The sequence below is a fragment of the Aedes albopictus genome, chromosome 1 (assembly GCF_035046485.1).
Source record: "Aedes albopictus strain Foshan chromosome 1, AalbF5, whole genome shotgun sequence".
Taxonomy (NCBI): domain Eukaryota; kingdom Metazoa; phylum Arthropoda; class Insecta; order Diptera; family Culicidae; genus Aedes; species Aedes albopictus.
The window spans coordinates 296,899,638-296,920,876 of NC_085136.1; the positions used below are offsets into that span (position 1 = coordinate 296,899,638).

Genomic DNA, 21,239 nt, shown 5'->3' on the forward strand with positions numbered 1-21,239 from the left:
AGGTGCGGTTGGAGGAAGCCCCGGAACATTTACTAGAATTAGCTCTACCGAAATTGGTTGGAGAAATATTCTCTCTGAAATTTCAGGCAACGGAGATTTTTCTTTGAGAATCAATGGAAAATATTGACTCACAATATCAGAAGGGATTTGGTAAAATCCTGTGAATATTTAATCCTGAAGAACTTCTTGTGAAGCAATTCTGCAAATATTAAATGGCATTCATCCTTGGTAAATTTTTTGGAAAATTATCTAGTCTAACCGAATCGATTTGAAGAAGTTAAAAAAAAAGGAAATGGGTTAATCTTTTGGGAGTTTCCTGAAGGGTTTATGTTAGGAATTCCTAGAGCAGGCCTTATAGAACTACTTTAAATTTCTCAGAGGAATTATTTATACTTCTGGAAGAACTCTAAGAAAAATAACTCGAGAAAATGTAGCGAAAAATGCAGAAGAACCTTTAGCAAAGACTCTAGGAGGAACTCTAGCATGAAATCCTGTTTATATTTTTGAAAGGATTTCGGCGAACTTCTGGGAAATTTTCTAGGGGGACTCCTAAAAGAATTCCTGACGAAGTCCTGTAAGATCTTGTGGAAGACCTTCCGAAGGATCCAGTCAACCAGTGATCGAATAAGATGTTAAATAAGATGTAAAAGTGGAGGCGATATGCCTACATTTTACATGCGCCTAAATGGCCAGATATATAAAGGGATGGATATAGTGGAGCGAATACAACACGGCAGGCTGCGGTGGGCTAGACACGTAGCTCGTATGCCAGAGGAACGACAAGCTAAAATTATATTCAACAGAGAACCAGGAAGGGGTCGTCGGCTTCGTGGAAGGCCGCGCACACGTTGACTTTTTACAGTTGAGGAGGACCTAAGGACTCTAAACGTTCAGGGCGACTGGAAGCGATTGGCCCAGGACCGAGGCCAGTGGAGGCGGATACTTCATTCGGCGTAGACTCACCTCTACGAGTTGTAGCCCATCAAGTATCAAGTAAGTGGACGCATATGGCCTCCACTTTATCATCTTATGCAACATCGTATACGATAACTGGTTGTCTGGGGAATTACTATATGAATTGTCATACAAACATCGGCAAGAATCAATTCTTAGATAGATTCGAGGGAGCGGTTATTTTTGGAGAATTCCTAAAGAATTTGTAGAAGAACTTTAAAATAAACTTCATAAAGATATCCACAAAGAAATCTCAATGAAGTTACTAGTATAAACTACGGAAAAAAATGTAAAATTTTTATAGTCCACTAAGGATTTTTTGGAAAAAAAAACAGAGAAACTTTTCGAAAAATTTCTTAATTTTAATATTATTTTAAAAGGAAAAACTCTACGAGGAAATTCAGGACCTCCAGTAGCGCTCTTGATAATTTTGTTCTTTCCCAGAAGAACTCTTCCAACTCTTCTGGATGATTTTTCGGGAAACTTCAGGAAAAAACGCCGCTGAAAATTTTGTAAGAATACCTCGAAGAGTTTTCAGAGAAGTTTACGGAAAAAAATTGGAAAAAATTATCCTTAGAACTTCTAAAAGAATTTCCGGTGAAATTTCTGTAAAAATAATTCTAGGATTTTTTCCGGGAGAACTTCTGCAAGACGATTTGAATAATTCTGGAAATCTGGAAGAACTATCTGAAAAAAATATAGGAGGATCCGAAGAAATCCGGAAAGAATTTACGGAAAAAGGATCTGTAATAATTTCTGAATCAATTCCCGGTTGAACTCTTAGAACAATGTTCTGAGAAACTTTTGGAAAGAATTCCATAGGACCTTCTATGAAAATTTGCTGATTTGTTTAGAAGAATATTCGAAGGAACTACTTGAAGAATTCCTAGAACTATTTTTTGAAAAACTTCACGAGAAACTTCAGGAAGATCCTTCGAAGGAACTCTTTTTTTCTGTTTTAACGAGATTTTTAGCCCTTGGCTAGTTCATCTCGGGACCCACGCTTTACTTCCCTTCCGAAGGAAGAACTCACATTTTGCGAGTTTGTCGGGAGTGGGATTCGAAGGAACTCTTTTTTTGTCGGAACAATTTCTCGAAATATTATCGTTGCAACATCTGGAAGAATTCCCGAGGAGCATTTTGTTGTGCCTGGAATCCGTTATTGTAAAATAAAATATGGCATCCCAGATAATAATAAAACCGATCGAGAATTAATCCCAGACATCTTTTTTATAACTAAGCACTTACCACATTAGCCATCTGAGCCCATTTTATAGAAATTTATCTGTGATTAAATCAAGCCTAGCTAACTTCTGACCCCAACTATAAACTACCAAATTTAATTCATCCAAGTCGCTCCCTATTCGGACGCCATTCCCTTTAACCCGAGAAATGACTATAATTTTTTATTACTGCCCAAATTCCATAACAAATTTCCACTTCATTGCAAAAGTTTTACGCGCGACATTTTCCTCTTCTCTTCCGTCGAATCGTATGGAACGAAACGGAAAGAGTGTGTGCGTGTGGGACGACAGTTTTGGATGGCCTTAAACAGCTGCTGTCATTCTGCGCTGCGAAGGCATCTCCAACGGGCGAAAAAGAATATTTTCCACGGTCGTTTCTAGTCTTCTGCTCACATAAAGGGACCACGTGTAGCTCAACCGGTTAACACGCAGCAAGAACTGAGTTCGATTTCCAACCTTCAAGTAACATTTTCAAGACAAATAGGTTTAAAGAGCTCATCAAAGCCTTCATAAAACTAAAATACGAGCAATCAGGTTTTATGAAGGTTCTTAAAACCTTTTCAACACTAAATGAACGTCGAATTGGTACTTGAAAAGTGTGTTTCATGATACTGTCTCTTGTAGGAAATACCAGAGATGAACCTCCTTAGAATAAAAATCTGTATAATAAAGATATAATAATAATAATGCTTCCTGGCCGTTGGTGAACATGTTAAAACGAAACTAATGAATTTTACGACGAAAACTTCTCAACTATAATAACTGTGGATGTGAATGAGTGAGAAGCAGAATCATTCCCAGTTGGGATATTGAACCCCAAAGAAGAAACAACGCACGAATTGTGTACACAAACATTATTCTCGGAAATTGAATTCTAGTCGGTGAAACTTTATTCGCTACCCGTCGTAGCCCGGAGCTGGGTGTGACTGTCGGGAGCTGACGCGACACTGGCTTAGGTTTGCGAAAAATATTTTGATTGTTTTGCTTCGGGGAATGAACGAACTTTTTCGACCGGCATTCACTTCAAGTTCTGAACTGCCAAAATGTGGTATGCGAGCAAGGACGACGATGACGACGCCCTTGGGATCAAGGAAAGTGGAAAAGTTTTTGGCGTCAAGAAATGGGAGATTCTTTTATCTGGTACAGGGTCCAGCTTGCTTGGACGATAGCGACACGCGTGTCAGAACGCGGCGGTGATGTGCCTATAGTCACGAGACAAGTTTTAAAGAGTGATGTTACTGCAGTTCAGCGAATGGGTAAAATGTGGAGTTTGAAGCAATGGTCACCATTCGTTTACGCTCACGAGTAAACAAAAACGTATGAAAGACGTGACGCGGCACACCTTTGCTGTCCGCAACCTACTTTTGTTTTTGGCTTTGGGTAAGTCATGTGCGATGGCGTCATTTTTTTTGTGTTACTACTTTTACTATGGATGGATATGTGTGGTCAGCTCAGTGAGTGAGAGAGAGTTTGTAATGCAATAGTGATCTACGGGTATTATTGCTGCAGATTTTCCACAGAAATCTACAGTAGATGTTCTTGCAAAAAATCAGAAATTGTATTCAACAGACTGCTACAAAGAACCTCCGGAAAATTCCGGGTTCCTAGAGAAAGCTCAGCTCTGCAAAACATTTCCACGATTATTGTTTTGGCCGACACCATAATTCAACTGCACGCATATATTTCGCTCCCAAAGTTGTTTCGGGGAATTCAAAATTATTCTCAACTATCAATTTATTTCCATTCCGTTCATACTCAATTTACTTTTCCGATGAATAACCGCTTTCAATTTCATCCAGCCACAAATCCCGCATTCTCGAATCGAGCAAACATCTCCGCATTGCTCGGCTGTAGTTTTGGCCCCGTCCGTTGCCAAAATCCCAAATCCCAAAAGAAGCCGAAGCAAATTTGCAGACCCGCACCGCACCGCTCAGATTTATCACCCCCATCTGCGGTGGGACGATAAGCCACGGCTCGTGTTTCTTTAAGTGCTTCCTGAGCATAGAAACCACACACCAGGCAGCAAGCACCGAACCATCGAAGGTGCCGATAATTTATCACTATTGATTTTCCTGTGTTGTGCAGAAAAAATCAATTTCCTCTATGCTCACAGTTTGGTGCACAGTGGCCCGAAGCGGCTTGAATTAAAAAAAAAAAAAAACAAAAAGGCTAGTTTTCAAAAAAATAAGTTTAATGCAGATAATTTGGAATATATCAAAATTTGTGGCTTCCTATTTAAAAAAGACATATCTCAAAAACTAAAAAGCATACATTTCAATTGTTAGCTCACGCTCTTTTTTTTAATTTCGGATGAAATATAAAAACCACGAAAACGCAAAAAAAAACTTATATGTTTACATAGTTGCTGTACCAGAGCACAGTTTGACCCTAACAGCGCATTTTTCTTGAAAATTATATTGCCTTTCAAACAAAAAAAAAAGAAATTTAAAAACGATTTGGTTTTTAGAGAAAAAAAAATATCTGTTTGTTAAACTTCTTGGTTTTGAACCACCCTATCCTAAAATTGTCCACCCAAATGACGAAACACTTGAAATTTTTTTTCGATGTATCACAAACACACCAAGTTTTACGACATTTAGGGTTCCAATATGTATATTTTCCAACTGTTACTAACACCACCTAGCGGAAAAAATCATAACTAACTAGCTCATCATCGAAAGTTCCTTGATATGCTGTTCAATCACTCGTAAGACGAAATCCTTCTTGGTAGTCTAAAAGATTACCTAGTAGATTCAGAATTAACTAGTTCATCATCGGATACCTTTTGATATCCTGATCAACTTTGCTCAAATGCTTACGTAGAAGACCGATTCTCAAGATACAGAAATCTAAATTTGCAAGACCCACAAGAACCACCTAGCGAGCACTTAGAAACAACTAGATCAGCAACGGATAGATATTGATGTTGTGGTCAACTTTGGTGCATTATTTTGTAAGGTCCGATTTTCAAAATAGAGTGAATTTTAATATTTTGAAGACACACTAGCGCCACCTAGCGGATTACCCCAAAATCAACTAGCTTATCATGGGATTAACTCTTGATGACCTGATCAACTTAACCGCGTGGTTACTTGTTGTGCTGTATTTCCCGAACTTTTTTTTTCTGTACGAGTAGTGTAGATTTGTACCGCTATCTGTTCGTTTGCCTTTTGTTGCAATTCTTTGGTGTTAAATAAAAGTAAGTGAACCCAGAATTATCAAATTTACTACGACGGTCTCAAAAAAAAAAAAACTTCCCAAATCATTATGTTACAGATTATTTCAGATAATCGTCCATGCGTACCTCCGGAAATGTGGCAAGGAATTCTTTTACAAGTTCTGGCATGAATTTCTTCACCAATTCCTCCATGATGTTTCATAAATCATTGAAAAAACTGTTTGAGAAATTCGCATTCTTAAAAAAATGTCTAAAACATATTTTTCAAAAAAAAAAATCTTTCGGAAATTTGTCCGAGTGTTTTTGGCTGAATTCACTTCCCTTCCAAAAATTCTTCCATGGATTCATTCGGAAATTCTTCTTTAATTTATTTAGGAATTCATCGCATTCTACAAATTCCACAAATAATACTTTTAAAGTGTCTGGCATGATTTACTTCTGAATTTTCCACATGCTTTTTTCAAAAAAAAATATCCATGAATTTGAGAAAAACTTTCGCCAGGGATTCTTAAAAAAATCGTTCAGAGCTTTCTTCAGAAGTTTCTTTAGGCATTTATTAAGAATTTCTCGAGAATCTTCTTTGATAAGACTTTCAGCGTTGCCTTTTAAAAACTAATCTAGTGTTTTTCAAAAAATGTTTAAAAAAAATTCAAACAAAAAATGAACTAGGGTTACTTTTGAAATTCACACAGCAACTTCAAATTTTTCCAGAAATTCTACTAGGGATTCCTGCAGAAGTTTCACAAAGAGTTTTGTAAGCAAGTTGTATATGAGTTACTGCATAAATTCCTCCAAAGATTTTTTTTAGAAAATCCTTCAGAAATTAACCTTATTTTTTTGTAACTTTTCTAGTTTTTTTTTTCTCTCAGACGATTTTCCAATGATTTATTCCTAAACTTTCTCCGGGGTTTAATTATGAGATTGTTCAAAGTATTTTTAAATCTAAATTTCAGTCAGAAAATCTTCCTGGGATTTCTTTAGAAGTTTCTCAAGGGACTTTTTTTAATTGTGAGATCCATTTGGGAATTTTCTGCATGGACAATATATAATATACAGAAGCTGCCACAAATTTTCGAGGGATTCTTTTAAAAAATCTCCCGTGGTTTTATTATAGGGTGACAATGCAATGGGTTTTATCGGCAGGTTTGTTCTTTTCGTCATGGGGGGTTTTTGTCAGCCAAATTGCCTGAAACTTGGCCATATAATCCAGCTTAGTTGGGAAGGATTTGAGACCAACTCTGAGTTCAATAGGTTTAAAAAAAACCCCTTAGACGAAGAGAACAAAACGGCCGAGGATAGGTAATTTCCCCTAAATTCAAGAAATATCTAATGATTTTCCTCCAGGATAGAGCGTATAAATATTTAGATGATAGATTGTGTGTAGATTACTCTGAAGGAGAAGCGGCACAGTTCACTTGGTTGCATAACTTGTAGGCGTTCTATGATAGATTGACACTGTGCTGTGATAGTTGGAAGGAAGGGAAACGGCTTTTTTTCGTTTCGATGGCTATGAAATCGAGAAAATACATAGAAATATACAAAGTAGTAGGAAAGGGAGGAACCAGGCATTGAACCCAGGACCTTGTGCATACGAATCGGAAGCGGTATAACTAGACCACCAATCCCGTCCTATTTGGAGATAGGTGTGAGGAGTTACAAATTAAGAGTGAACAGTCAGGAATCGTGAGGAGTGAGTGGTGATCAGTGCGGAATGAAAGGTGAAGAATTTGGAGTGACAATTTGGGAGTGAGCTATGATTAGTGAGAGGTGAGCAATACAAAGTGAAGAGTGTAAAGTAAGAGACAATGAGGAGTGAGAAATTGAGATTTGACAGTGAGTAGTAAGACTGAGAAGAGATTACTGAGTATTGGGTACTGCAGAGTGAGGAGTGAGAAGAGACTAGTGACGAATCAGCAATGAAAAGTGAAGAGTGAGAAATTATCAGAGTAGGGTGGGTAGTAAGGAATGAGAGTCACAGGAATAACAACGAGGAATAAAAAGTACGAAGCAGAGAAAAGTAAGTAGTGATGAATGAGCAGCTTAGCGAGAGAAGCGAAGAGTGAGCAGAGAGGAGTTAGAATGTCACACAGCAAGAGTGTGCTGAACTGAGGTATGAGAAGTACACCCATGAGCAGAGACACGACCCCGTTAGGTATGGGTGGGTTAATTTTTAGAATAGAAGAGAAACTAAACTTGTGACTATTCACGAAATATGTTGCGAATATAGTCCAAGAATTATCAATCAATTATACTGGCAGGTGTTATTGCTGCAGTTCTCAAATCATTTTCCTATGTCAACCTTCATGGTGGTTTGTGGAGCCTCGTAGCCATGTGGTTAGGGTCACCAAGCTTCTAATCGCACCATGCTGTGGGGTGAGGGTTCGATTCCCGCTCCTGGCGATGAAACTTTTCGTGAGAATAGTTTCTTCTCCGTATCCACGTGTGTCCGTTGTCTAGTGTTAAGTTTCGTTCAGTCTGTACAGCCTCTGTCTGAAGACGGTGTCCGCGTCTTTTTTTTTCAGTTTGCCCTTAAATTTTGTTATAATCTTCGACTAAATTCCTGCTAACACCCATGAAGTAATTTTGTAGGTGTTTTCGATATAAATAAATATATGCACTGCTAAAAATTCTAGAGTCCTAGGAAAATCTTTGTACTCTTGGTGCTTTACAGAGACATTCTAAGAAGCAACAAAGTGGGACCCAAACAAGTACTCCGAAAATTTTTTGTCAGTATCTTTGTTTTAAAATTCTGCTGAAATAACTTTTAGAGTTTCAAATAGAATTCCTAATATCTGGAGAAATGTCAAGTAGAATATTTAGAAAAATTGTTGGTAACATCTCTAAAAAATCGTGATGCATGCCTTGAATGATATTATTTGAACGAAGCTGGAAAAAATAAGTGGTAGAATCAATGGAGTATTTCCTCATGGAATCTCTGTAAAATTCACGTTAGAGTCTTTTTGCAACTTCTCATCGTAATAGGCCATTTTACCTCCCGCAAATCTGACAGGAAAAGGCCTACTTTCCCACACCAAATTAACAATGCTGTAATGGTTCATTACAGCACTGATTTGCGTTGCGTAATGAACCATTACAGCACTGTTTTCAATTTTGATCAACTAATTGATGCTTTCTGGACGCAGGTTTGAAAAATTGTGGCAACTCCACAGTATAACCTGCTATGATCAGACTTCCTTAATCATGGCTATGAACATCAGTGTGCAGTCTGATGGAAAAGTTTTGTTAAAACTATCCTCAAGTGGTAATTTATGAAGTTGCAAAAAACGTTGTACGCAACTCGGTGCAGAACTCGATTTTTACAGCACTCGTCGTAATTATCCAACTCGGCAAGCCTCGTTGGATAAATGTACGACTCGTGCTGTAAAAATCTTCATTCTGCACCTTGTTGCGTAAACTACTATTACTACATCTGTTTCTTAAGTTTGAGTAATATTTTTTTCGATCGTTTCCCATCATCAGGATTTCTCATGAATGTTATCAGGATTCAGACGTCCACATATCTTGGAACACCCGACAGAAATTTTTGAGAAAATTTTATGGGAAATAAACGTATGAATTGTTTCTTTTTTAACTCGAAGAGCTTCTGGTGCAATGCTTGGACGTACTTCTCGTAGATCTTTTCGAAATAAAGGACGAAATTCCGGAACGAACTTCTATGTTTATCTTACTCAAAGCAATAATCACTTGTTTCTAATAGCATGGATTTCGAAGCGTAAGATTAGCAGTAGCACTGAAACCTAGTGTTCAAAGAAAAAAAAAAACCTTAAACGGTGACGTTATGGAAAACTAGTTATTCGGAGAAGATGTTTCAATTTTTCCAATGCAATATCTTGGGTGGGACAAAGCACAAAATATCCAACTCAGGAAAATATATGCGTAGGATATGTCCAACATGCACTGAAAGTGAAGAAAAAAGAATAAACAATGGGAAGTAAGTGAGAAGTCAGAAAGGGTGAGTATTGGAAAGGTGAAAGTGAGGATTGTGAAGTGTGAGAAGTGAGAAGTGGGTAGTGGTAAGTGAGCAGTGAAGAGTCAAAAGTGAGTTATAAATGAGAAACGGAAAATAAAGAGTGAGAAATGTGAAGCATCGATGAGTGAAAAGTGAGAAGTGAGAACCAGTAACTCAGGTGGTGTTCGTGAGTTGCAACGTGTCCAAACACGCATGAACAAATATTAAACAAATATTAAACTTACTCAAGAATTTCAACTTACGAAACAAAGTTGAAATTCTTGAGTGTTCATATTCAACAAGCATTTTCGAAATAGCGTGAGATCAAATCCCACTTCCGACAAGCTCACAGAAGTGAGTACTTTATTTGGAATAGAAATGAAGCGTGGATCCCGAGATGGCCCAATCGTGGGTTAAAAGCGATCACGTCGTGTACTGAGTACACGCATGAGAAATTCACGCTTGTGGTACATCTTTCTTCTATATTTCTAACATATTCTACAGAAACCCCAAACAATGCTTCATGAATTATCACGGTAAAGGCTCCCTACTACCCCGTAGTAAAGACCGGCAACTGCGATCCACCTTAGGAAAGATCGTGTAACATACTCCGGAGAGAACTTTGGTCGTTTACTGATAAGGAAGGGTGTGTTTGCTTCTGCAAACCTGGGCGTCTGGTCTCCGTGAGCATTGCAATGCATTGACTCACAACAGCATCTGTTCTCCATGCTGAGGGCGACTGATCGACGTCCGACTGCCAGGGAAGGACTCAACTGTGTACGTCCTCCGTTAATTAGGGAGTTGATGTCCGGCCTTGCGAGCCAGCCGTAAAGAAGAATTGCTATGGAAAACCGACATCAGAATTATAAGATACCAGAGAGACCACAGAAACGAAATAGGACTCGTGCAAGGTAGGATTGGAAACACGGTAAGTGAAAGTGCCAATCACTCCACTTCAACGGGAGCACCAACAAACTCGTCGATCTATTAGAGGACCGTGGGTTCGGCCAAGCCTGTGCACAAGGGAGGGGTATTGGGGTTTAACCCCATCCCATTGCTGCTGTTCCTTATACTAGGCGCCCCTCCGCCTCTTGCCGAAGTTAGAAAAAACCCCTCCCTCGTCGCCTTTTCTGTGCACGGGCCTGGGTTCGACAATAATGTTCAAGTTGTGGATCAAGGCCCTGCAGCACAATCAATGTGTACAGTCCACACTCCGGAAGCACTGATGATTGCAAGAACGTATTCGCACGTTTCACCTGGCTGGAGATCACCTCAGCTGACGGAATCGAAAAATGACCACGTTATGATTGACGGACGGCCCTCTCCTATGCTATCGCGACGTCATGACATGTCGACTCCGACCAGTACCTGTTGATGGCAAATCTACGCCCAAAACTCCCGTTATCATTAATGTACGGTACCGGCGACCACCAAAGTATAACTTGGAGTGGCTGGATGTCGCCTCACCATACGCGCAGAATCACGAGGTAGCGTGAGAGGACTGCTGGAATACAGTAATACAGCCATCGATGAGCTGAGAGTACCATCGGGAACGTGGAAAGGAGTCAGAGCAAATTTGGAAAAGAACGCAGCGCGATCGGTAAAACTGCAGCATGGAACTCGTTAGAAAAACGGCGCCCGCAAGACGTGGATGCGAGAAAATGGAACTGCTGTGCTGTATGCAAGAAACACGGAAGTTTCACCAGAAGCTCAACAACATCGTGCCACTATCCAGCCAAAATGTGCAAGGTTTGACCGACGAACGTGAAGTGATTGAAAGATGGTAGCAGGACTTTGATGCACATCTGAATGTCAAGGGCACGGTAGATCAAGGCAACGAAAGAAACGACTTTACGAAATTATCCAACTACCATGCTGAAGCCAGTGATACTATCCACCAGCTCCAAACCAACAATGCAGAAGGTAAGGATGGTATCGCAGCTGAACACATCAAAAAAGGTTCAGAAATATTGGTCACATTCTTGCATCGGACGATAGTCAGGGTCTTCTTCTTCTTTTCGTCTCCACTGGGACCTGCCTTGCTTCAACTTATCGTTCTTTGAGTAATTCCACAGTTATTAATTGAAGGGCTCCATTGCATGAATTTGTATATTGTGAGGCAAGCACAATGATACACTATGCCCAGGGAGTCAAGAAAATTTTCCCGACTGGAACAGGAATCGAACCCGCCGTTTCAGGATTGGCGATCCATGGCCTTAACTGGAGACTCCTTCAGGGTCTGAGAAGTCCATAATTTTCTCGACTAGAAAGAGATTTGAGTTGAAAGTTTTTACAAAATTTTTGGAATCGTGAACCACCGTGCGGTGGAGATTGTTGGATACGATACCCACCACTCATCGACCGGCATGCAAACAATCTGAAAGTGAAACCACCACTTCTTTCACCGCTCTCTGACGCACATTGTCTCTCTTCTTCATTGCGCTTAATATAAACACACAACTTCATTTGCTTAGATCTGAGCGCACCACCTGCAATGCAACTGCGCTGCAGTAAACCAATCAATCCAACACTTCCGCATCGTCATCCGATCCGAGACCGGAATAAATCTGCAAACACGACCGTCTCACTTACATTAAGATGTACTGGCTGCTGCAACACTGTACTGTGGTTACACACCGTTCGATGTCGCAGAAGAAGGCAAGCAATTCACATTCTCAACACAAATCGACACACGAAAAATCGAACAATAACCGTCGGATCGCCACCACGCGAGATCAACCGTCGAATTCAGTCAACTCCGCAGTTAATCCCCTTTCTTCTGCGTGATTTTAAGAGACAAACTTAACACTAATCCAAATCACGTAATTGCTTTGGTACCACACACCGAACAACAACACCGCCCTATCCGTACACAGCCACGTGTGAGCGAGCATCCACCGGATCGTTCCGAAAGGGAGAGGCTTTTTTTTTTTCTAAAAACTATTCGGTGTCGTCGTACCGCTACGACGACGTCGACCGGGTTTTGGGTTGATCGATCTTACACCGCGCACCCTATCGAAGCCACGCGACTGCTCTGCTCTATAGAGACTTGATCTAACCACCGACGTGCCGCGCGCGCGCACGATCGAGCAAAAAGCACACACACCCGAGACGGTCCGCTGCACGCGAGAAATTGGGGGCTCTCGCGGCGCGATAGGACTTTGATTCGATCGAGATCGCAGATCGCGCAGTCGCGCAGGCACCCCATCCGCCGATCGTGGTGTGTTTATCTTCGTGGTGCCGGCGGCGCGCGGCAGCAGCCAGCGTGTGGAAGGATGGTCGTCGGCTTTAAGGGAGAAATGGTGGGCTGGGAGCGTCGTCGTTGTCGGCGTCGCATGTTCGCAATTGCACGCCAAAGTGAGAGGGGCTTGCTGGGACGACGACGATCGGTTAGGCTGGTAGAATTGGATGAGTTGTGGAGACAAAATTTGCCTGTAAAAGGCCTGATATTGCCTGTTGGTTCAATGGTATGGATTGGGTCATGCGTCGTATGAAGAAGCAAAGAGTTTCAGGCTTATCAGTTTGACCTCTTTTCTTCTGAAATACTTAGAACGCATTGTCGATCATCACATCCGTGATGTTAATTTCGTTCACATGCCTTCTCATGTGAACCAACAAGCTTAACGATCTGAAAAGTCCACTGTGACTCTTTTACATAAAGTTGTTTATGATATCTTGAAAACATCCACTCAAAAGCATTTTTTTGGTTTCTCCAAATGCTCAAAAACCGACATCTCTTCTCGACATTGCGTCAAGCGGCGATTAGGAAATTTAGTGTTTGTGGATGCCCCCAAGGAGGAGTCTTATCACCACTTTTGTGGAATCTCGTAGCAGATACACTATTGAGGCAACTCAATAATAGCGGTTTTCATACATATGGTTTTGCCGACGACTACCTAACATTGTTATTTGGTATGTACATCCTTTTCGACTTGATGCAAAGCGCCATTCAGGTAGTTGAGGGTTTTTTTTTTTTTTTTTTTTTCCTTCTAAACCATAGGGGGATAATCTGCTCAACAGACACCCTAACAGAAGGTTAGGGTAGTGTAGGTCTGACAGGCCGTCTTCTACAACAAAAGTAAAATCCAGGACTACTCTCTCCTCGTACCCACTAAACCATTCCTATGGTCGCCAAACCCTACGTCTCTCCGGAACCACCAAGAAGGTATTGCTTCAGAGAGGGGCTAGTGCACATCGCACCCACAAGGTTAGCTGCGTAGCCTGCAGCAACGAACATCGATGACTCGCTTTGGAGAGTCCATCACGGTAGCATGCTGGCGCTTAGCCAGTTACCCGAGTGGTCCTCGCCACTCCCTTTGTCCTCGGAAGGCGGGCAGGGTCAACCCCGCCCGCGCCCTACTGCTGAGCGGACATCAAGAACTGATGCCCACGTGCAACCCGATCTGACCTGCCCGCAAGGAAGGGTATCACTACCCTTCAGGCCCTATCAGATGCACCCGTAGGTTGCAGACAGCAGGATCTCACCTACCCCGACCCTTGCCGGGGACCCCTTTCCAACCGCGGGCTCGGATCCAACCCAGTAGACCGACGCCACGACAGCACCGCTACCGGGACTTCCTCTCCGCGGCCACTTAATCGTTGTAAGGGTCGATCTCGACCGCAGGGCACCGGTATGACCTACGAAGCCGACTCCGAACCCCTGGACCACCTCTTGTACTGCATCTGGACTAGCCATTCTCCGAGTCCACGCGCCACCTCCTCTGTAGCTCCCAGACGATGTGGGTAATAGCCGTTGAAACGGCGTTCCAGCCAAACTCATCCCTACACATCCTCTGGACCAAGTTGTCCGGAGTTGTGTCTTCCCCGCATGTGGCAAGCATGCGGTCACGCATTGTGCGAAAACGCGGGCACACGAACAAAACGTGTTCCGCCGTTTCCTCTAAACCATTGCACACTGGGCATTCGGGAGAATCCGCATGCCCGAAACGGTGTAGATACTGTCGGAAGCAACCATGACCTGTAAGGACCTGTGTCAGGTGGAATGTGACTTCCCCATGGCGCCTATTAATCCAACTATCTACCCTCGGTATCAACCTATAGGTCCACCTTCCTTTGGTGGAGCTGTCCCACGCGCGCTGCCATTTGACCATAGAGGCCATCCTGACAGTCCTGCGTATGCCTCTTGTGCCGCGCATTTCGAAGCACTCCATGTCCTCACTGATAAGAATGCTGATAGGCACCATACCAGTAATGACGCAGAGAGCGTCGTGTGACACGGTACGGTACGCGCTCGCAACCCTCAGGCACATAAGCCTGTAAGTACTTTCCAGCTTCCGTCGGTAGCATTTAGTACTTAGCGCGGTGCCCCACGCCGGGCCGCCATACCTAAGTATGGATGTAGCAACACTAGCCAGAAGCTTGCGCTTACTGGCGTACACCGCAGAGCTATTGGACATCATCCGGGACAGTGCCGCAATAGCTGTGGAGGCTCTTTTACAGGCATAATCGACGTGGCTACCGAAGGTAAGCTTATCGTCGATCATCACGCCCAAGTGTTTGACGGAGCGCTTTGACAGGATAGTACAGTCTCCTACACTGATCTCCGTCTGCTGCTCCGACTTCAGGTTGTTAACAACCGTCACCTCTGTCTTGTGGTGAGCCAGCTCCAGTTTCCTGGACCGCATCCACGCCTCCACAACCTTGATCGAGTGGTTGGTAGTCAACTTTACCTCCTCGATCGTTTCACCGTAGACTTCGAGCGTAATGTCGTCGGCAAATCCGACAATCACCACTCCCACTGGATACTCTAACCTCAACACCTCGTCGTACATGACATTCCATAACACCGGACCCAGGATGGAACCTTGCGGGACTCCTGAGGTTATGTGAAAGCACTTCCGACCCACCTCCGTGTCGTAGACTAGTACACGATTCTGAAAGTAACTTCCGAGAATCTTGTACAGGTACTCCGGTATCCCCAGACGCAAGAGCGCATCGGCAATAGCAGACCAGCTGGCGCTATTAAACGCATTCCTTACATCCAGAGTCACTACCGCGCAAAAGCGAATTCCCCTCCTCTTAGGCTCGAGTGCTTTCTCGGCGGTTTTTGTAACCGACAAGATAGCGTCTACGGTGGACCTCCCCTTCCGGAAGCCGTACTGGTTACTCGAAAGACCATTTTCGCCCTCGGTGAACCGCAACATTCTATTGAGGATGATCTTTTCGAGCACCTTCCCCGCCGTGTCAATCAAGCATATTGGTCTATATGCCGACGGGTCTCCGGGTGGTTTCCCCGCCTTTGGCAATAGTACCAGGCTCTGCCTCTTCCAAGCTTCTGGGAAAACTCCCTCGTCCAGGCATTTCTGCATAGCAGACCTGAACATCTCGGGAGCCTCTGCAATAGCTACTTTTAAGGCCAGGTTCGGAACTCCGTCCGGACCTGGGGCCTTACCTACGCTAAGGGACTTAGCTACCCCCGCAAGTTCCACATCGGTGACCCTCTCCTCATCGCCAGCCCCAGTCCCCGGCTGTCCTACGAAAGGAGGCCAAGGACTAGGATCATGACGCGGAAAAAGTCCTCCAATGATCCCCTCCAACATCTCTGGAGATTGCTCTGTAGGAGCCATCACACCTCTCGTCTTGGCCATAACGATCCTGTAGGCGTCACCCCACGGGTTCGTATTGGCACTCTGACAGAGACCCTCAAAGCAGGCCTTTTTGCTTGCTCTTATCTCGGTCTTAAGCGCGGCTTTTGCAGCGGCGAACACCACCCGCCGTTCGTTTCGCTCTTCCTCTGATCGTGCTCGCTGCATCCGCCGCCTAGCCCGTAGGCAGGCGCGGCGCAGGTCCGCAATCGCGTCGGTCCACCAGTAAGCCGGTGGCCTCCCATTTCTAGGGTGGACTCGCCTAGGCATGGTCGCATCACACGCACGTGAGAGCACCGCTACCAGCTCGTCGCCGTCTAAACCGATTAAGTTTCGCTCACGGCGGAGCGCCTCCCTAAATACCCCTTCGTCGAAGTATGATGTCTTCCACCTGCGAGGGCTTGGCCTTGGCCTAGCCGCCTCTTCTTCTATCCGCTGTCTGCTGTTATTGTAGTCGATACTGTAGCGAACCGCCAGGTGGTCGCTGTGAGTGTAGCCATCATCTACTCTCCAGTTCGAACTACTTGTTAGGCCAGGACTGCAAAAGGTCACGTCAATAATTGACTCCGCTCCATTCCGACTAAAGGTACTCTTGGTACCGACATTAGCCAAGTCGACATCTAAGATGGCCAGTGTTTCTAGCAGGATCTGACCCCGCTGGTTCGTGAAACGGCTTCCCCATTCCACGGCCCAGGCATTAAAGTCGCCTGCTATTACCACCGGCCTTCGCCCTGTTAGCACGGTCGTTAAGCGGTCCAGCATTTGCGTGAACTGCTCGATCGGCCACCGCGGAGGCGCATAACAGCTACAGAAGAAGACCCCGTTTACTTTGGCGACCACGAAGCCCTCATAGGTAGTAGACACCAACTCCTGAACGGGGTATTTACCCGTCGTCCATATCGCCGCCATTTTTCTGGTCCCATCCGCGACCCAGTTGCCGTTGCCGGCGGGTACTCGGTATGGGTCCGATATGATGGCGATATCCGTCTCCCACTCAGAAACTGCCTGACAAAGCAGTTGCTGAGCCGCATCACAGTGGTTCAGGTTCAGCTGCGTTACCTGCACTGTGATTTGTTGTTCACTGCGGCTTTCTTGAAGGCCGGGCACCTTGGACCACCCATCGGATGTCTGTTGTTCGAGGATTTCCCGGTACAGATCATGCAGATGGGCGGACTCGTGCAGCTTTGGGCCTTATGACCTTCAGCGCCGCATCGCCTGCACAGTTTGCGCCTGTCGGGGCCTTTGCAGTCCCACGACTTGTGTCCTGGTTCCAGACACCTGAAGCAAACCTCTGGTGGCTCGTGGAATGTCAGGTGACATACACACCAACCCACCTTTATGCTCCCTACTTTAACGGACTTTTTGACGTCCGCCACAGGTAGCTGAACCAAAGCTACCTGTGTCCCTGCTGGCCCTTTCCGTAGCTTAACGGCTGCGGCGGCCACCTGCACATCGCACTGTTGCCGCAGTGCCGTGACGAGCTCTTCCACTTCGGTGATCTCATCGATGTCCTTGACCTTCAGAGTCGCCTCATGTGTCAAAGCCCTCACCTGCACACCCTCACCAAGGACCTCTTCTGCCAGCCTCTTATAGGTAGTTGAGGGTTGATTCTGCTATTCTGCTATTCTGCTATTATCAACACATCCCCTGGCTTTCGCCCATCTGCGTTGTCTTTTCACTAGGCAATACGTCTACCAATTGATGTTTATGGGCTTGCCGGACCAAGTCATGTAGCTAAGCCAAACACCCCACCTACAACTGTTGGGTAGGCACCATTGTCCCGCCCACTGGTCTTTTACAGCTAGTTGTAGGTGCATGTGTGCGTGTAAGTGTTGGTGTAAGTGTGTTAGTGTTGGTGTATTGTAGGCGCCAACTCGTTCTAATCCACTCTGATTGCTAACACCCTATTGAACCATTACCCTTAAATCTGGCAATCTATGAAATAGAATGAGTTAAGCGCCTGTACATAAGTCAGTTAATCAAACAAGGAATATTAGTATTAAAGCGAAGATACAATGAAGCAACGCCCCGAACCTCGAGAGCACAAACCCCAAGAACCAAATGACAGGCTGCGCGAACAGTCGATCGACTGGCCACCACCAGTGAATAACCAATCGAGCAAACCCTCCAGCACAAACCGCCACCAGCTCTCCCGACCTGCGCCCAACAAATCCGAGGCACAGCCCAGCAATAGCTTCACCTTAAAACCAAAAATCTAGATTGCAGAGCACAATACTTCCCAAGTAACCACGCAGCTCGGGCCGTAAATCACGCACAACACGTCACAAATAAAACAAACGCTACCCCGCCCGTACAACCGACACCGATCTAGGGTAGAGAAGGGTCTCTTTCCACTCCAACCCGTACTCAACTGCACCCACAGGGTAGCGCACCCCACACACGCTGCACTCATGCATCCATCACGACCCGAGCCGCACGGTCACCTGGGTTGCTTCTATCTGCATGACCTCACCCAACCCGTAACGCAGAGTTTAAATCCCTCTCTTGCATTACAAAGCAGTCCCTCTTCCCAAAGTTTGTGCGTGGTATAAATGAGATTATAAAGCTGAAGAAATCGTCACCAACACAACCGCCAACAATGAGCACTCAATGGTGTCGGCAGAATCAATGACGACCCCCTCAGTCCCAAACCCAATTATCCTACACTACCCAAGTAACCACAATGCTGAAGCAGTACGCACTGCCCGTACGAAGTACATACAGACCTACCCGCACCGCCTAAACAAACCCCCTAGGCCGAACACAAGCGAAAAGCGGCGCCACCACTGTTGAACCACGACTATACCAGTAGGTATAATCGCAATTAAGCAATCGTAGATCCATTCCCCGCTCCTACTCAGCCCTAACGATCCATAGCAATGCTTGTCAATATATGCACCCCACACACGCAACCTTCACAACCCAACAGTATGGTCACTTGAGTATCCCTGGGATTTTGATTACATGATGGTCAGGGATCACAGCCATCAAAACGTTCCACACTTTACCAGGGCTTGCGACCTGTAACCATGATGATTTCCACTATGGGAAACCATGATGGCTAGCGGTGTTGCCATTCAGGTAGTTGAGGGTTGATGTCGCTAATGTGGCCTTTCGGTTAATCCGAGTAAAACATCTATTGTTCTTTTCACGGAAAAGCGAAACCGTAATGGTGCTCGACCTTTGCGTCTCTTTGATTCTGAAATCGATGTGACTGAACAGGTAAAGTACCTACGTTGGAATTATTATTGATTTCAAGCTTTCCTGGACACCTCACATTGAGTTCAGAATCAAGAAAGCTTGTATGGCCTTTGGGCAATGCCGGCGTACCTTTGGTACAACTTGGGGTCCAAAACTCAAGTATATCAAATGAATTTACACAACTGTTGTTCGTTCAATATTGGTCTATGGATGTCTTGTGTGGTGGCAAAAGGGCAAAGTGAGAACGTTCCAATCAAAATTAAGCCGTCTCCAAAGGATGTGTTTAATGGCGATGTCTGGAGCGTTCTTTTCAACTCCTACGGCAGCGCTCGAAGTTCTATTTGTCGTTGCCCCCCTACACATTCATCTCTAACAAGAAGCACTTTCTTGCACTTACCGGTTACGGGTACTCGGTCTACTAGAGGAAACTCCTGTGAACCGCACATCAACACACACCTCGTTGTTTTCACTTTTGGTGAATTGGGACAAAACTATTCTTGCTCCAAGTGATCTTACAATTGCTTGTAATTTTCCATATAGGACATTTTCCACGAAATTCCCTTCCCGGGAAGAGTGAACATCTGGTTATCTGGAGAGAAGTATTTCAGACGGCATCGTATGTTACACTGAGGGCTCCCTTCTCGAAGGTCGAGCAGGTGCTGGTGTTTATTCTCGTGAGCTAAGGCTGCATCAGTCTTGTTCACTTGGTAGACACTGCACCGTTTTTCAGGCCGAAATCTTTGCTCTTATGTGCGGAGTGCAATCAGCGCTTCAGCAGCACGTAATGGGCAAAGTAATATACTTCTGTTCAGATAGCCAGGCTGCTATTAAAGCACTTGCTTCGGCCAACTCTAGGTCGAAGGTAGTTATCGCTTGTCGAACTCAAATCGAGGAGCTGAATTCAGCAAACGCTGTTCACCTTGTATGGGTACCTGGTCATTCTTCCATCGCTGGAAATGAATTGGCTGATGAGTTAGCTCGCTCTGGAGCATCACATGACTTCATTGGCCCTGAGCCAGCTATTCCGATATCGAAGTGATGGGTCAAGCTTCAGATTAACACCTGGGCTGCCACTCACCTGAATCTTTAAGATGTTCTGTTGCTCTTGAACCACTGTGGTAAAGAGCTATAGGCTCTCTTTACGCTTACGCTTACGTTTTACGTCATTACAGTGCCCTTTTCAGGGCACATTGTGGTACGCTTATGCGTTATTACAGTGTCCTTTTCAGGACGCCGCGTGAACCCATTGTGGTACTCTTATGCGTGTATGCCGGTTCTATTCCCTTACTTGTCCTTTTTCCTGTCCCATCCTTTTTTCTTCCCTTCTGCTACAGGTAGAAGATGAATAGGTTCGTGTTCATGGCGATGGCACAAATTTCCTAAATGAAAGAGAACGTGCCTCTGGAGCCAACCAATTGATAACTGATACCTCATAAATGCATGACTGTCAAACGCATTTCTCAGTAACGCGGTATAATAGCTTCATCGTCGGTTCGGTGAAATATTCACATATTTCCGGTTAGTTTTTCTGAGCTTGTGGTTCCACGAAGAAATTGCAGGAATTGCACAAAACCGAAAGAAGTCTGGATAATTTGATCTTGCAGATGTTTTCGACGATTCCGATAATAATTCTAATGGAACGCGGATGAATCTTGGAGTTATAATTCACCAAAAAATTCCAAAAGGATTTCTCCATAAATTTTGTCAGATATCAATTGCATTCCAGGATTTCTCTCAAGACTGTTTCCACCTATTTTTACGGTATTTTTCTTAGTATGCCTCCTGAATTCCTCGTTTTAGAATTCATAGCGGCAATTTTCCAATATTCCAGTTATTCTTTCCGGAATGCATCGTTGACAATGTTTCAGGATTCCTGAATTTAGATCCGCTTTTTCCCCTGATTTATTCCTGAGTTTTCTCCAAGAAATTTTCATTGTATTTCTTCAAGAGTTTATCCTAGGATTTCTAGAGAAGTTTCTCCCATAGTATTTCCCAGAATTTGTCGCGGATTTTATCTTCCTGAGATTTCTCTCTAATGCTTTTCCGCGAATCCTTCCGATGGTCCTTCTGGATTTCCTCAGGAATTC

General features: G+C 44.2%; 1 protein-coding gene across 4 annotated transcripts in view; it reads right to left on the reverse strand.

The window, feature by feature from the left end:
- LOC109403615 (uncharacterized) overlaps positions 1-21,239 on the reverse strand; it is a 65,110-nt gene that overhangs the window by 24,262 nt on the left and 19,609 nt on the right. The window contains exon 1 of one of the 4 annotated variants that reach the window (XM_019676434.3): positions 11,939-12,217. The exons of 2 other annotated variants lie outside the window; for them this stretch is intronic. Coding sequence is in view for 1 of the 2 variants with exons in the window: in XM_029874270.2 (XP_029730130.2) it covers positions 11,698-11,812 (115 nt within the window). In the remaining variant the exon portion in view is untranslated. Of the gene's footprint in view, positions 1-11,697; positions 11,914-11,938; positions 12,218-21,239 lie in introns of those variants that run through there. One more of the 4 variants, XM_029874270.2, reaches the window with a different exon arrangement.